We start from the raw sequence: 17,252 nt of genomic DNA on the forward strand, positions 1-17,252 counted from the left end.
CAACCCCAAAGAATAAATTATTATCTTACAACATTAACATAATAAAACACTTGACAAAACCTAAACATTCAAGATTACTGTTTGCATTGGTCAGTCATAAGATCCACCGGTCAAAGAGACTGCAGTGGCAGACGAAACTGGAAACTAGGGTCTGAAGATTCAGAATGATGTAAGATGTTTGAAAAAGATGACCTCACAAATTATTGTTAACTGATAGCTATGTTGAGTTTTTGATTTTAAGGACGTATTGTGCTCTGTAGACTTTTAAATTTAGATTTTCATTTTGTTTAGGTTATATTATTTCTTTGAGAATAATGAACAACAAAATGCTGTTTAAAAAGAATGCTTGTATATGGATTGTGATTGAGTTTTGACAACAAGGTACACATCTGGCAGAAAAAATGACTCAGAAGCTGAGGGAAAAAAACAAAGCAAAGTATGTTTCCCATGCAGGAAATCTCAGTTCACCTCCAGTGAAAAAAGGATCAGATAGCAGATAGTAAGATACGTGCTTCAGCATCTGATGAGAAACTTGCGAACTGTCTAGTTACACTCATTCCTCCACATTCGCTGGGGCTAGGGGCACAGGACCCCCATGAATGTGGAAAAACCCAAAATAACAAAAACGCTATGTTTTACTTGAGAGAACACCTCTCTAGGAATCTCTAGGTCCTCCAGTGCAACTCTGTGGTCAACAACTGCCAGACATTGAACATAGAAATGCGCTGGAGGAGCTACAAATGCCTAGTGGAGTGTTCTCTCTAGGAATCTCTAGGTCCTTCAGTGCAACTTTTGGTTAAAGGTGACCAGAGAGTTGCGCTGGAGGACCTAGATATTCCTAGATAGAACATAATGAAATCCAGAATAATCAAATCCGCAAAGTCAAAGCAGCAAATGTGGAGGGACGAGTGTACTTTTCAACAACAACTTGCTATTGTGAGCTATAAGATGTTTTGAAGATTTGATGTTGCACAAATTTGGTCTGAGCAAAGGAACTCTAGTTCAAATTACATAGCTACCTTCTTGCTGTTCTGCTTCATCAAATGGAAATGGCATATGGATAGTCTCCCCCATACCATGCACACCATGTCCCTAAACACAAAGGTAAGAGTTAGTTCATAAAAGCCACATCATTCTGGTAGTTTCTAGCTTTTCATTATGCCACAGAAATGTTGGATGACACAGATCCCTACCCTGATTTTGAAGAAGGCTTCAAAGGGTTTGTGTTATATCAGACTTTGAGGATTTTAAGACCAGGCAGGAAATCATTGCCAGGAGGACCATGAACTGTGGAGAATTTTGAAGGTGCCTGATTCCCCTCCATCTCTGAAAAATTAAACTCTATGGAACTAACACCATGGACTCTCCTGTGGTGCTTAAAATTTTTTTCCTGTCCTTTCTGAGATGGAAACAAGTCAAAGTAGGTATCTTTTAATAATTAATATCAAATTGCAACATTTTTCAAGCTGAGGTGCCCTTCACAGATATCTGATAAACGCAGCAGGGTGAAAGAAGAGAGAGATTGTTTAGAGTTGTCTATTCATTACTCAGCACTGTAATATGAATACCATACCTTACCAGGTTTTTGTGCCTGATTTCTATATCAAAGAAATTTTAACACAGTTCTTCTCTAGGAAGTTAAAACATCTCTGCTGTACCTACAAACTAATTTAAGATTACTTGTACTTATATTTAAGTTGTCCTCCTTAACAAGCATTATTTCATTTAAAGATAATAAGCAAAGCAGTTAGCTAGTTATATTGTTTAGCCGCATTCTAGGGGTGCATGGGACACAATGAATCTTACAACAAAATGAAAAAAATGTGCAGGTTAATGATAAAAAACAGAGGTCTAAATCCAATACTATGTTAGGGGCCATCTGCTGGTATGACAGTCAGAGCACTTTGTTTTTTTGTTTGCTTTAGTTCCATGTGCTACTTGAAAACATGCTCTGGTTCTGAAGATATCTGGAGAGGTCTACAGGGGGAGAAGCACAAAATGCCATTCTCCCAGGTCCATTGATGGAAATACTGTATACTGTCAGTGGAACTGTCCTCCATTTGACCCTGGTCAGAATTATTAGCCCTTGCTTGGGATTCATCATCTCTGAACAAACTTTGTGCTTACCTAATCCAAAGATAGACAAACAACAACCTCCTGATATTGAAGGACCATAAGTCCCAATACTCCTCACCATGAACTACGTTGGTTAGGTCTAAAATCTAGAAGGCAGCATTTTGTCCACTCCTGAACTAGCAATGATGGACTCAGAGACTTCTGGGAAGCTAAGAATCAGCACATAAAAGGAAAGAACCTTCACCCAATTTCCCCCCAGCATCCCAAGTTTCAGAGGTCCATTGCCTCTGAATATGAAGATTCTTTTTAGGCACTATGGCTAAGAGCCATTGATGAGCCTATTCTCCATGTATTTATCTCACCTTCTTAAAAAGCCACTTGGTGTCAGAAGCCATCACAATATCTTGGGGCAGAAAACTTCATAAGTTAAATGACAACCCTGAATAAGAAGCTCCATTCAAAATGCAATGCTGTGATTGTTTACTTAGAAGAATTCCAAATAACTAAATGGGTAAAGGATTACAACCTAAATGACATACACAGTAGTCACCATTAGGACTCTATATATTAAGCAAGCTAGTTTTATTGCTCATATATCACTCCCTCTTGCCCCAGATGTGTTCCACAGAAATGTCAGAGGTTCTCCAAGTGTTCCATACCTGGATCAGAACAGCAGAATGTGTTAATGCATCATTCAACATCGTAAGTACATTTGAAGTTGGGACTACTCCTGGATCGTGACCCCAAGATGTTATTAATAAACGGTTATAACCCTAAGAAGCAGAAACAAAGATATAATCAGATGTTTGACTCAGTTGCCTCTCAACCTTCATCAAGATTTATTATTCTACATTTTTCTGTAACTTGTATAGATTTTATCAAGCTTTTATTTTATTTTTGAGCATGATAGGCTAAATTAACTATCACCTTTCTGGAAAGCTGGAAATATAAAATTCCAGCTTGATTTAAGTTATACAATAGCATTTCTCAATTCTTTAAGGAAAAAAATGTTATCGGTAGGTATGCACTTATACGAGCTTCACTGTGCTGTCAGAGACAAAAATCATGAGAGGAGAATTTCTGGAGCACTATAGTCACTAAAAAAGAGGACTGTGTGTGTGTTTGTGTGTGTGTGGGGGGGAAATCACAGGTAATGAGAAAAACAGCCCCCAATAATGTGTTTAAATTAGAAAGTATGTTGTAAAGCTTCCAAAAAGCAAATTGTTTTGTAAATATTTTCAAGATGCGAAATAAGTAACAGTAGCTATTGTATAATCTTTTTACAATAATTTCACTGATCATAAAGAATGTGCCATGATTCTGCACACTTGTTATGAAATTGTAAACATCAAATTTGTTCAAGTCTTATTTTCAAAAGCCAAGATTATTAAATCTGCTTTTCTCTGATGAAGCACTGAATGTCTATATGGTGGCAGCACATATATCAAAGTTGAGAATGAATGTTCACACACAGCTGCAAATACACTAAAGGTGAGTCCTACAGCCTATCAAGTATACATACATGGAAAGGCTACCCTGTACATGTAAAATATTTAAGTGTTTGAAATATTAGTGCTTGGGTTTTGCAAGACATATCCTTTTCTTTGGATGTCTAAACTGTATTTCTAAATCAAGGGTTTCCAACCTGGGATGGAATTTCAGGTGGTGCGATAAATGGTGACTTGTGTTCTTAAATGACAAGTCATCATTCATTTTTTTCTGAATTAATTAGATTCTAAATGCTGATTTTAGATTTGCATTCTATGCACTGAGTTAATTTTTTTGCTATGTTCAATTTGTTCACTCCCAGTATTGTATATGGTTCAATTTGTGGATGAAAAATTAGAAATTAGGCTTTTTCATCTTCAAATATGCTATTACTTTTGTAGGGGGGTGCGAACATCAATCAACCATTTCCTAGGGGTCTAGGGTATAGAAAAGGTTGGAAACCTTTCTGCAATGACAGAAATTTCAGGACTGAAGGAACATTTAATGGAGCGGGGAGTCCTCACTTGCCCCCCTGGTGTCAACACCCCTAGTTATCACCATACCTACAGCTTTATTATCTAATATCACTCTCACTCATTTAGAACACTCTGAAGGGGTAATATGAATAAAAAGACACCCCCCACATATACAAAAGAAAAAGCTATGGGCCTCTATCCCAATTCTTAAATTACCAATATTTCCAGCCCAACACCTTTCTTTCGGTAACTTGAAACTACATGTACAAAGGCTGAAGGAATAAGCACTTCAGAAACAGAATTATAGAAGATTGTCATTCTCTCCAAATATGTGACACCTACCTGAAAGATATCTGGAAGTTTTCGAAGCCTTGTGCCTTTAGATAACAAGAGGGATGGGGGCCCTTGACCAGTAATATGATAAATATACAGCTTGAACCATACTGAGCTAACTTCTGGAATCGCTGGTCCAATATGCTATGGAAAGAGTAAAAAGGTAGCCAATGCAACAGGTTACAGGGAAGCGAGAATGAACACACTAGTGCTTGACTAATATTATCTGCCTTCAAGAAAGCCAATTCTATCAACACTTGTAGTTGTCCTCTTGACAAGTAACCAGCAGAAAGACATGGATTACTTTCACCATTAATACTAGAAACATAGGCAATATCAGAGAACTTTTGATCTAATCCTCATATTTCCCATGAAGTTACCTGAGAAACATGGCAACTCAAATTCTTGGGGTATCATTATAATACTTGAGTCCACGTAGTGGCAGTGTCTTCATTACACTGATCAACAACGCACCCAAATCATAGAGTCATAAGAGTTGGAAGAGACCCCAAGGGCCATCCAGTCCAACCCCATTCTGCCATGCAGGAACTCACAATCAAAGCACCCCAAACAGATGGCCATCCAGCCGCTGTTTAAAGATCTCCAAAGGAGGAGAGTCCACCACCCTCTGAGGGAGTGTGTTCCGTTCTCAAACAGCTCTTACTGTCAGGAAGTTTCTCCTAATATTTAGGTAGACTCTCTTTTCCAGTAGTTTGAATCCATTGCTCCAGGTCCTATTCCCTGGAGCAGCAGAAAACAAGTGTGCTCCATCCTCAGAGGCTGAACCTATTTTAGAAATAGGAGCACCTTGGATAGATCTAAGATCCTTCATCAGGAAAAAAAAATGTTTTTTTAAAAAAATAATAGAGGAGAGGAGAGATGAGGGTGGAATGACATGAAGAAGCAAGGCAAAAGAAGCAAGGTCATAATTTTTTTAAAACATAAAAGTCCCCAATAAACTCTCAATACATAGTTTGAAGTTCCCAGGCTCCTTTTTGGAAGAGAGCAGTGATTTTCTCAGGCAGCATCTTTCCCTTGCATGATTTTAAAAACATCTTTGCCTGATGAAGGAACTTTGGTTCTGAAAGCTAGCATCAAGATATTTATGCATTTTTGACTAGTCCAATAAAGAGATTACCACAGTATAGACTCTGGAATTTGTCCTATGGCCAACACAGCTACCCCTGTGTTACTACAACACTTAATTTCCCACCAGCCAGACTTAAGAGTAACTTTTTAAAAACAGTAACACTTTGAAGGTTTCCAAAACCCAGTCAAATTAAGACATTTACTCTTGATTTTTACTCTGCTTTTTGATCTAGGCAAGAACCATAAAGCAGCTTATAAGCAACAAAAACATAACAACTGCTACACATATACTATGCATAGGAAAATGCCTTGAACCAGATCAGATCACTAATCCATTTAGCCCTACGCTAACCATTTTGAGTGCAAGGTGCTTTCCAGATAGAGTTTTATTTCCTGATCTTTCTAATTGAAGCAGTCACTTTCTTGAACCTATGCAGGTCTTGAACCTTCCCAGGTGGTCAGTGACTAGATGGAAGACCACCTGGGAATCAATTTTATATGACTTTGAACTACAGAAGAAAGGTGGGATAAATTTGTTTAAAAATGGGGTCTTGTCCTTTCCTAATACAATATACGATCAAAAAATGACAGTGAAGCTTCCAAACCTGAAATAAATATTAAGATCTATAAACCATACATGCTGAAGGACATTCTCTCTCATGATGTCTCCTGTGCTATATGCCTCCCACTTACATTAAGGCACACAAAATATTTCCTTTTTAAAAAGCCTTTTATAGGTTCACTGCATAATAATTATGCCTATCTGGTTTTGGCAGTTGCATCTCTGAGTTTCTTTGTGTTGACAGTTAACTGCTTTTAATGACTCTTTTAGAAAAATAGCATGATGTATTTTAAATATTAAAGTTGTTCCATTGATTTTGACTGCTATGGACAATCTTGGGGGCTTTGTTACTGAAAGATAGGACAAAATTATTTAGAATAAATAAATAATTATTGTGAGGGCTGCAGGGGGGGAAGACGAAAATAAAAAACATAAGCACATTGCTCACTGAAATTGATTAATGATAAAAATAAAGATTTACATGGGAAATCATTTTTTCATTCCATTAATAGTCTCTCTTACCTGGGGTGTACAACTGCTGATGGGTCGGATTTCATTGGTGAGAGGTGCCATGGAGACTAGCAGTGTGTAGTTTTTGTTCAAAACTCTACTGCAGGTGGCAGGGTCCAAGCCAAGTAAGCTTTCACAGCGCAGTAAATCCAGAGGGAAACCTACATTAACAATGTCAAAGACACTTGGAATACAGATAGAGACCAGACATATACAACTGAAAGGGGTACAGGAAAGGGGGAGGGAAAAATATAAATTTAGATGGTCTCTCTTCCCCAATATTTAAATAAAGCTTCAACTTGCTGCTTTACAGATCAGTCCTGTATCTTGGCAGAAGAACCACTAATAAATGAAACCTGCCAGCTTGAGTAAGACAGTGGAAATGCTGATGGTGGGAGAGAGGCTTGTTCTCTCTACTCCCCAGAGGCATCACTTCTAATTAAGGAACATTTTTGCTTTTTTGGAGGGCAATTAGGAAAACAGATGGGCTTAGTTTCTTGTGGTTTCAAGGCCTTCCTTAATCTATTGCAACATGCCCCTTTTCATTCCCTAGTGCAAGGGCATTGATAACAGCAGAGACTGCAGCTGTGAGGAGTACTCTGGAGGCAGACCTACTTTCCTGTCCACAGACTTCCATCTTCCACTGTGGAAAGGGAAGTATGCAATATCCTGTGGTCCCTGGAATACCCTCCCCATGAACCACATGATTACAAACTTAAGAGGTAGTTTGTAATCAGCCACAAATACATAGCTGTATTAGTCTGGAAAAGCAGTATGCAAAGGGATAATATAGCACCTTTGAGACTAACTGAAAGATAGCAGTTGGTAGTATGAGCTTTTGTAGACTTGAGTTTACTTCCTCAGATGAATTTGGTCAATGCTAAGTTTCAAAAGAAAACAACAGCTGGGATCTCAAGAGCTATGGTAGGCAGGGCTAATGAGATTTTGGAAGAAAAAAAAACTTTTCTCTCTTTGAACAGAAGATTCCCATGACATCTGCTAAAGGTTCCTTCACTGTATGTTAGGGCATAACACTGCTAGGGAAGATCATTTAGGAGTCTGGGGTTGGGTCTCACCAATATCCTGATGATAGCCAGTTACATTTTCCCAACTGATGTCTAAGAGGCTGTCGAACACTTAAATGACTATATGGATACAGTGAAGGATTGCATGCAGGTGAATAAAGTGACAAAATCCAGTCAAGGCAGATGTTCTATTGGTCAGGAGGAAAATCAACCTGGATTGAGAATAAAATTTGCTCTGAATGAAACTGCAGTCCCCCTGAATGATGGAGATCAGATGGGGTGGTCTTTGAACTTGTATTGCTCCTGGAAGGAGTGTCCTTGCACAGCTTTGGCTGCTGAAATAGCTGTGCCCCTTCCCAGGAAAGGTAAACTTGGACAGTGTGATTCATGCCTTGATTCCTTCCAGTTTAGACAACTATAAAGTGCTTAATGTGGGGCTGTACTTGAAGAGTGTTCCAAAACTGCACCTTGTGCAAAATACATTCAGATTGTTATATGGCTTCTAATGCGCATATGAGATCTTGTACCAACTCAAGTAGCTTCCAGTTGGTTTCTAACCTCAGTTCAAGTTACTAAGCTAAACAGCTTGGGGTAAGAATATCTAAAAGACTGCCTCCTTCCATAACAACCTGCCCAGTATTTGAGATCTTCAGAGGAGGCCCTGCTGCATACCCCACCGTTCTGAGAGGCTAGGAGGGTGAGTCCAGGAAAACTCCTTTCTCTTGGGATTTGCATCCCAAGAGAAATCAGATTGACTCCCTCCCTACTCAGCTTCCAGCAGGTGGCCAACACTGTGTTGCAAAGCTGATTGTACTATACTTAATGAGACATAATGAGGCTGAAGAGAGACTGAGGATCTGTGAAATGGTGGGAATCCAAGTGTACTAGGGATGAATCCATGCCTCCTGGTATTTCACAGATCCATCTCTCTCCAGTTTCAATAATAAAGTATGGGTACATATCTGAAAAAGTTTTGCATTTTGGTATTCCAGATAAGGGATACTTAAAATGTACTGAGAGAAAGATGTGTTGAAAGTAGTATTAGAGGAAAAGAAATATGTAAGTTGTTGCAAGATGGACTAAGAGAAATTTAAACAGATCCTGCTTGCCCACAGAACACAATGGGGTGAGGGATATAGGCAGATTACCAATCCACTAGGATAAGGGGATGATGGTTCAGTCTCACAGCAAAGTAGCAATTTCTCACTGTAAATTTTAAAACTATCCTCTTGAACTTCATTCTCCTGCATATTTCCACATAAAATTAATGTGTTCTCTTTCATACTTCAGACAATGCTTTCTACCTGCAAGCATTAGACCTTAGGAAAATCCATACACCAATCCAGTTGATTTTGTTTAATAAAGGGAGTTCTTTTTTACCTGAATTCTTTTCTCAATTTCTACAGTATATATTTCTGAATCCACAATCTGTTGCAATGTTAATACTATAGCATCATAAGAAGCCTTAACAAGCTAACGTTGAGATCTCTGTCCCCAACTGGATTTTGGAACACGTTTTTCAAAGCTGACAAGTTTTATTAAAACAGGAGGTTCTAAACACATACAAGTGGTCAAAAAGCTTTAATCTAAAATAGATGTTTTTACTGTACCATTATTAGGCTGCTCAGGTTGCGTAACTTGAGTTACTAGGTCCTTATTGTGCCTCAGAAACAGTATAGTGTTTCGCAGGGTCAGTGCATGATCAAAGTATCTCTGAGCTTCACCTTCTCCTGTGCTCTGAACCTAAATAAGAAAACATTTGTGTACTTTTTATGATCTGATTATGAGAGCACTGTACTATTGACATAGCAAATTGAATTAAGATATAACAAAATATTCCAGTTGATTAATTATGACACTGCAGCTGTTTTAGAGCTCTACAGAAGAACAATATCTGTCACATTAATAAATGCTATCATGTTTATAGTGCTTGTATTAGTATAGCTTAACCATTTTTTTTAAAAAAATTGAAAGTTATAAACAGTATCCTGTGGTGTAGCAGTTTGAGTGTTGGTCTATGGAGATTAGGGTTCAAATCCAAGTTCAGCCATGTAAACCCACAGGATGATGACCTTGGGCAAGTCATACTCTCTCAGCCTCAGAAAAAGGCAACGGTAACCCCCTCTGAAGAAACTTGCCAAGAAACCCCCATGACATGGTTTTAGGCTCGTCATAACTTGGAAATGACTTGAACATAATCAACAACACTTAAAATAATGTAAAACCACTACATTAGCTGCCACAATGACCACATGCTTCTTCTTTCCTTACGATAGTCTGAGGCTTTCCTTTTAACCCCGAAACATCTCTCTAACCCTTGGTCTTGCTACTGGCTCCAATTCCTTCCCTACACTCTCTCAATAAGCGACTCAGGAATAGGCTCCCAGTATCCTTATTTATTATGGGTTTTATTATTTTGGTGGCTTGCTTCTGATGTTTTCAAGCCACTCTTCTGTAAACAAGAAGGAATATAAACTTTATTTACAGGCAGATATTAAGTTTGTAACTTTTTAGTTAGTTCTCAAATTGTGTGGTTACATTATATACAGTTCTTAATATGTTACAATTTGTTTCCCTTTTCAGCTCCTTCACTGATTTTGTTTCCACTTTAACCTGTGTTCTAATTCTCTTAACACAAGTCCTTATAATGCCCTTCATCAGAACTATGAAACCTGTGAATGAACATTTCCACAGAACAAAGCAAGAATTTGCCACCCTGATCTGCTTCTCAGACTGTCAACCGACACACTCATCTCCTTTTTTCCTTTCATTCCTCTCTTTTCAGTCACTCCTCAGGCAGCCTCCATCTTTGCATCCAGCCTGACTCTGGCTGTGGGAAAAATTCCACTCTGCCAGTGATTCTCCATATTATCTTTTCTCAGTCTGATGTCAGCCAGATATTCTGGATTACAATTCCTACAATTCCCAACCAATACATGCTATCTGGGACTGAGGGGAGCTGCAGTTCAACACTTTTTTATTTATATCCCACTTTTCTCCTCAAGAAAGATCCAAAGCATCTGGATGACCAGGTCAGGGAAGGCAGTTGTAACTTCTACAGGTTAGCTTTCTGTACACAGCCTGGAGAACTATAGCCTTTAAGCTATTACTTGTGATAGGACATGGAAGGAGGAAAGCACAAATATGAACCAACAATCTGATCATTCAAAGGTAATGGTGGAAACATTCTGTTTATATATGCATTATTTATGTTGTTTGAATGATACATTGGACTAAAAGAACTCTTTAAGAGTTTGGTATATACAGAAAAAAGTGACAATCTTTATCTTGATTCCTAATTGGGGGGAAAAATAAATGGAAAAAAGAAAAGAAAAAAGAGAAGGGCAGCATTTCTTCTAACACAGGGTGGTAGGCAACTGTAGGAGGCTATGGGGCTGCATTAGCCTACTAGGCTGTCTTGGAAGACTATAACCCTGCAAAAATAAATAAATACTTACATTTTTTTTTGCCCCTTATGCTTGGGTCCCTTGAGCCATTTTTGCCCAGGAAAGCCTTTTTAGCAACAGGAGTGACCAGACATCACATCCTATCTTTTTTTTAAAAGTCTCTTCTAGAGTTTAAAGTGGCCCCCAGAGATGTAAAAAAGTGGCAAAAATCCCCATATATCCTTTAGAGGGGATCTGAGGGGGCATTTTTTTTTGGGGGGGGGGGAGGTTTAAAAATGTTTTTGATTCCTGGAGATCACAAAAATGGTCCAGGGGACTGCCCTTTCTCAACCCCATCCTTAACATGAGACAGTCAACCTGTTCTCTATAGACTGCATTCACATGATGTAGTGTAGTAGTTTTATGGGCCTCTTGGAGCCTCAACCAAGTTTCTGTTCTTGCCCCTCAGGGTAAGAAAAGTACCAGCCTGTGAGAAAATATTCTGAAGGTTATTGCTCTTTGGATTTTATGAACAGTAATTAAGGGCTGAAACAGATGGCCCGAAAAAGGTGGATTGGGGCTGTCCCGGAGCTGGTTGACCGGGGCCACGGCAACTACACGGCCCCAATCTGCCCTGACGCCAGCCCAAATAGAAGTGGAAAATGCCACACCCCTGGAGTGTCTTGAAGCACCCCCATGTTATTGGCCAGAGCAGCTTCCAGATGTCTTGGGGGAGTGCAGCATGTAAATGCTGTGCTCCCAAGCCACCCAGAAGGCAGCTTTACCGGGCTGTCTATTTCGGCCCTAAAAAAGCTTTCATGCAAAATACCATCTCTTAAATCATATCATTTATATGTGGTGTGGGCAAACAAACAAAGCTGTTGAGAATGCAGACTCTGATCCTATTGAACAACCTATATTTACCTTTTCAAGTTCCACAAGGAAACTATCCAATGACTCATCTGATAGTTTTCCAACTTCAAACATGGTTACTGCATGACTTTTTAAATTCTGTAAGAAAGGCAAATTTTGTGTTTTTAAACATTTATTTTAATTTATTTATTATTTTATTTATATGCTGCTTTTTCCCAGAGTGGGACCCAATGCGGTTCACAGAAAGAAATTAATAAAAAATTATGGTGCAATTTTAAAAATTAAATTACAATCATTTCAGGAGAAAACTGATGATCTTTTTACAGTTATCAGTATGATAGAATACTGCAGTTTTCTAAAATTTGTCTTTACTCCTATCCTGTTAAAATCATCACCCATCTGCCCACATTCTTGCCACCCAGGAAAGTGTAACAAGCTGTAATACCATATCTAGGTAATCTTTGACACCCACTGATAGTAAAGACAGCAACCCCCGAGGAAGGAAAAAATTATATTGCTAATATATTATGCAATATATTATGTTATTACAAATATATTATATTTAGTCCTGCCCTGGATTGCCTCCTGCTTTGTAAGTCATTTTAAAATCATGTTCTTTAGTTCTTTATCCTTGTTCATCGACTCAATATCCATCAGTAAAAAACTATGAATACAGACAAGGGGCATATCTACTCGGGCCATTTACAGCTATTCCTGACCTCACTTTGCCCTGTCCACATAAGGTAGGGCCAAAGGCCTGGTTCAAGTGCTGACTGTCTTTACCTGGAAGGCCAGTTCTGCACTGAATCCAGGCCATCTGTCCCTTAATCCAGTTTAAAAAAAACCTCACCATTTGCTCCAGATTTTCCAGGAAAATCCAGAGCAATGCAGGGTAGCTGTTTAGACAGCATCCTGATGTGCCACTGCCTCCACCAGCATGTGTCATTTCCTCCGAGGTTCACAATGAGGCACCAAGCTAAGTGATCGATGTTGAAGAAGCAATGCACCCTAGCTTTGGCGGGTGGTACAATGGGACTCCTGTGTAGATAGCCACCCAGTGTTGCTGTGGAGTGCCCAGGGAATGGGGGAATTTAGGGCCGCTTTGGGGCCAGAATACTCTGGCTGCTCCCAGAGTATTCTGGCCAGTGGAGTCCTGCCCTAGATTGCCTCGTGTTTTGTAAGAATTCAAAGACATAGCCATGTTAGTCTGCAGAATCAGTTTGTAGAGAGATCTTGTAGCACCTTTGAGACTAACTGAAAGAAAGAAGACAGCAGCATGAGCTTTTGTAGTCTATGAAAGCTCATGCTGCTAACTTCTTTCTTTCAGTTAGTCTCAAAGGTACTACAAGATCTCTCTACATCATGTTTTGTAAGTCATTTCTAAAATCAACAAACATGCCAGTTTCATTTTAGCAAAGGACCTATTCGAAAATTTCTTTTAAAAACTTCATTTCTATCCAAAGCCAAGGAATATTTTTATAATAGTAAGGTGAACAACTTGACTTACTGGCGAGAGATTCCCCATCATTAAAAATGCAGTAAGAGTTGAATCAAATAGAAAAGCAATGCGCTTTGTGTGTCCACCAGACAAATTCAGGCTGCTCACACTAGCAGTATCACCTAAGAAAGCAGAAGAGAAAAGCAAGAAAATAATTGTCAACTTCAAACATTTGACACATAGTAAAGATATAATTGGCGTGCAAGCTGTGTGTCATTAGACTTCCCTATAGAACTTGCTCTGATTTGTTTGATATAATTGGATGACATGCTCTGATGTTATTCTTGCAAATAAGTCCCTGAAGCTGTTACTGCCCCAGTATAGGCAGACAAGTGCTGCTCCACTATGGCATGAAAGAAGCTCAGAAAGACTGCATGTTTTTCACTACCTCTGGTACTGCAATTGGTACAATTATTATCATGTCCCAGAAAGGCTTGGAGATCTAGCACCAGATAACTTATGGAGAACTTGTGGGAAATTCGACATTACTGCAGGAACACGCCACTGGGTAGGGAAACATTGCAACTGAAATAATTTTGAAATAACTGTAATGGGTAGACCAGACTTGACCACCATAAATCACACCACAGAATCTCATGGCAGTAAATGAGAGGCATTGGCATACAGGAGGATAAAGAGGAATGCACTGTAATTTACCAAACTAGCAAGTAGTGCTATATTGCTCACCTTGGTCATCCTGACTGTTTGTGTCTGTATCTGTAGCTGATGATCCAGCCTCCTGTACAGGGCTTCTACTTTCTCCACTGTCCCAAGATAACAGCATCTTTTGTGGATCCAAAGTAGTTCTAACAATGGAATAAGAACCACAAGGAGAGAAGAAAAACTATGATCAATTAGACCAAACAAATTTACCTAACCCAACATTCTCCTTCCCACTTTGGCTCAACCACACATCTCTTGGAAAGCAAACCTACAACTAGAACAAGAGATCAACAATGCTGTTCCACTGTTGTTCTCTAGCAGCTAGTCTGAATAATAGATGCAACAACAATAGGCAAAAGTGTTCTTCATCTCAAAATAAAGAATAATGACAGAAATCTCCATAATCTTAGCAAAACCAGTCTGGCTGTGGTCAGAGATTAAAGGCTTTATATGCTCCCTTCTCCTCTACATTTTGCACATTCCTCTGAAACCCTGACTAAATCAGTACATTATACGGCTAGAGATTTTGTTGTTTGATCAGGTAGACAACTTTCAATAAGCGTAATTAAAAACGAAAAGCACACATTCATTTTGTGAGGCTATTTTTATTTCAGTGTACTATTATAACAGGGAATGTACATGAAAATATTCAAGACAGACTTTTCTTTGTAAAAACAAGTGTTAACTTTTTAGCCTAGCTCTAACCAGGTTTAATAAGCAAGTATTGCCTCTGAATTCTATGGTATTTAGCCACAGGATAGTATGTACAGGATTGAACACTTGATCTGTAAACTTCAAAATGTTGTTCATGTTTGCTTTTAAAGTACCTATACTATACTCATGTATACCCATATACATAAACACCCATGTACTTACTTCAGCCTATTTATAGATGGAACATTCCGCCACGATGAATGAAGATTATCCAGATTTATTACTTGGCCCTTTTTATGGGCAAAACCTAACCGACAATACATGGAAACAGCATTCTAAGGAGAAAACAACATTCACAAATCAGCACTTTGCTTTAATAATTCTGAAATGTGAGGAATGAAGGGTGAATCCCCCTGCCAGCCTTTAAGCGATTTAGACTAGTAGAGACTTACCTTCACCAATGAAAGGTCTATCTCAAGGACATTTGCAAGCTGAAAGTATACAAAAAATAAATAAGGATTAGTCATAACTTTACTGATTAATCAAATTAGTGTCACACTTTCACTCAAAATATACCAGGTTTTTGGAATAGTCAACAGTATTTGATAATAGTTAAATGATAGCTAGTCAATACATAAATTACGTCTGGCCAGTTTGTCTTGCATTCCAATCTTATACTACATTAGTTTTTTAAACAACCAATAAACAAACATTTAACTAAGGTTTAAAAGACAGATGTACTCCAATATAACTGCAGAATATCACCTATGGAGGCTTTAAATATTTTTCAATCATAGTAGTTCTGTTTAATAAGTTTCAGGATTTTTATTCTACTGGGATGGGGACATAGGTCTACAGTACAGCACAAGTTTGAAGAGTCAGTTTCTGCCATTTCTAATTAAAATGATCTCAGACTGCAGCTGTTGGAAATGTCTCAATTCAATATCTTAGCTGCTGTCAGAATATATAGTGAATAAACACATGGTTATTCAACATAGCTTTGTACGTTCAGATGATTGAGTTGCAAACTACAGTGATAAAAAAAATGTTACTAGTAATGGCTAAACAAAAATTATCATATAGTTGGCCCTCCATATCCATGGAATCTGCATCTATGTGGGCAATCAGGCATGGACTGAAAATATTCACCCACATATCATTTTGCTGCTGTTAATAATATATAAGTGGAAACACTACATAGGGACAAAAAACACATCACCTAAATAATGTTCACACTCACTGTGGAGTGATGGATTAGGAATGCATTGGCCTTTCCTCTCAGTCCCAGATCCACTTGAAGGAATTTTGTATTTTGGAGTGAACGATTGTTTAGGCCAGGAATCACGAGCTCATAGCCCAATGTCTGCATTTGTACAGATTTGTATGATTTGCAGATTATGAATATCAGACACAATGTGCATTGGGCTTTAAAGAGCTTGTTCCCACTAGGGGAAACCCCGCGTTCTGAATCGATTTCATTAGGCAGCGTGCCCATTAGGATTCGGTTTAAATCTAGAACAGTTCTAGACCAACCCGGAATCGTTCCCACAAGAAATCGAATCCAGAAGCGGGTTAAAATTTAAATCCGTGTTTTCCTCATTTAACGCGTGTTAAAAAAACACTAGGGTCCTACCTAGTGTTTTTCCCTTGATTCGAGTTAGGAACCGGAGTATTTAGATGAGAACGATAGCGTTTGAATCGGGCTAGAAGGATGGGAGGAGCTGACTGCGATGGGGGCTGTCATTGGGGGAGTTGCCCTTTCTGTCCCCATCCGTCGTGGCTGTCGCCATTTTTGCTTCCCTCACCCCTTTGTTCGCTGTGGTCTTTCAATAAGAGATAAGGATTATTTTTATTTTTTATTTTAATGGTTTACAGGCGCTTAATCTCTTCAGCGCTTTAAGCGCCTGAAGTCTCGGCTGCTCAAACGCCTGCATCTGCAAAGGACTACAAGGCTTCTCCCGGTGGATTGCAACCTTCCCTCTGTGTGGGGAGAGCCCATTTCTAACGGAGGAGAGGCAAGAAGGGAAGGCTCCTCTAAGAGCCATTCCCTGCCCGCTTGGACTCTGATCTCACCCAGGCAGGGAAGGGAAGGCTCCTCACGAGGAGGCATCTGATCTTGCCCAGGCAGGGAAGGGCTCTGATCAATTGGGGGGGGGGATAGAGCCTGTCTCCCTCTCTTTCTCAAACGGAATCTGCCTTCTCCTCCAACCCTAGAAAGAGAATCTTTGGGAAGAGTGCTCCCTCCCTGTTTTGCCAGAAGCCCCATTCATCTGAGGGCTCTGTCAAGGGATTCTGCCTGACTGTCTTGGTGGGAGACATGAAGAAAACCTATCCCATAGTTCCTCTGGCAAGAGCTTGGGTTTCCTACTAATAAATTCGCTTTGCCACAAGTTTCCCCCCTTCATCTATGGGCTCTGTCAAGGGATTCTGCCTGGCTGTCTTGGTGGGAGACATGAAGAAAACCTATCCCATAGTTCCTCTGGCAAGAGCTTCGGTTTCCTACTAATAAATTCACTTTGCCACAAGCTTCCCCCCTTCATCTTTGGGCTCTGTCAAGGGATTCTCTGCCTGACTGTCTTGGTGGGAGACATGAAGAAAACCTATCCCATAGTTCCTCTG

At 39.2% G+C, this 17,252-nt stretch overlaps 1 protein-coding gene across 3 annotated transcripts in view; it reads right to left on the minus strand.

The window, feature by feature from the left end:
* The window catches only part of FAM91A1 (family with sequence similarity 91 member A1), a 45,591-nt gene that overhangs the window by 10,604 nt on the left and 17,735 nt on the right, over positions 1-17,252 (minus strand). For all 3 annotated transcript variants that reach the window (XM_042462234.1, XM_042462233.1, XM_042462235.1), the window contains exons 10-19: positions 15,086-15,124; positions 14,856-14,968; positions 14,004-14,122; positions 13,326-13,438; positions 11,870-11,956; positions 9,170-9,302; positions 6,547-6,695; positions 4,383-4,517; positions 2,736-2,849; positions 1,020-1,092 (exon numbers count right to left, since the gene is read on the minus strand). In XM_042462234.1, coding sequence (XP_042318168.1) covers positions 1,020-1,092; positions 2,736-2,849; positions 4,383-4,517; positions 6,547-6,695; positions 9,170-9,302; positions 11,870-11,956; positions 13,326-13,438; positions 14,004-14,122; positions 14,856-14,968; positions 15,086-15,124 — 1,075 coding nt within the window. The remainder of the gene's footprint in view (positions 1-1,019; positions 1,093-2,735; positions 2,850-4,382; positions 4,518-6,546; positions 6,696-9,169; positions 9,303-11,869; positions 11,957-13,325; positions 13,439-14,003; positions 14,123-14,855; positions 14,969-15,085; positions 15,125-17,252) is intronic.

The sequence above is a fragment of the Sceloporus undulatus genome, chromosome 4 (assembly GCF_019175285.1).
Source record: "Sceloporus undulatus isolate JIND9_A2432 ecotype Alabama chromosome 4, SceUnd_v1.1, whole genome shotgun sequence".
Classification (NCBI taxonomy): domain Eukaryota; kingdom Metazoa; phylum Chordata; class Lepidosauria; order Squamata; family Phrynosomatidae; genus Sceloporus; species Sceloporus undulatus.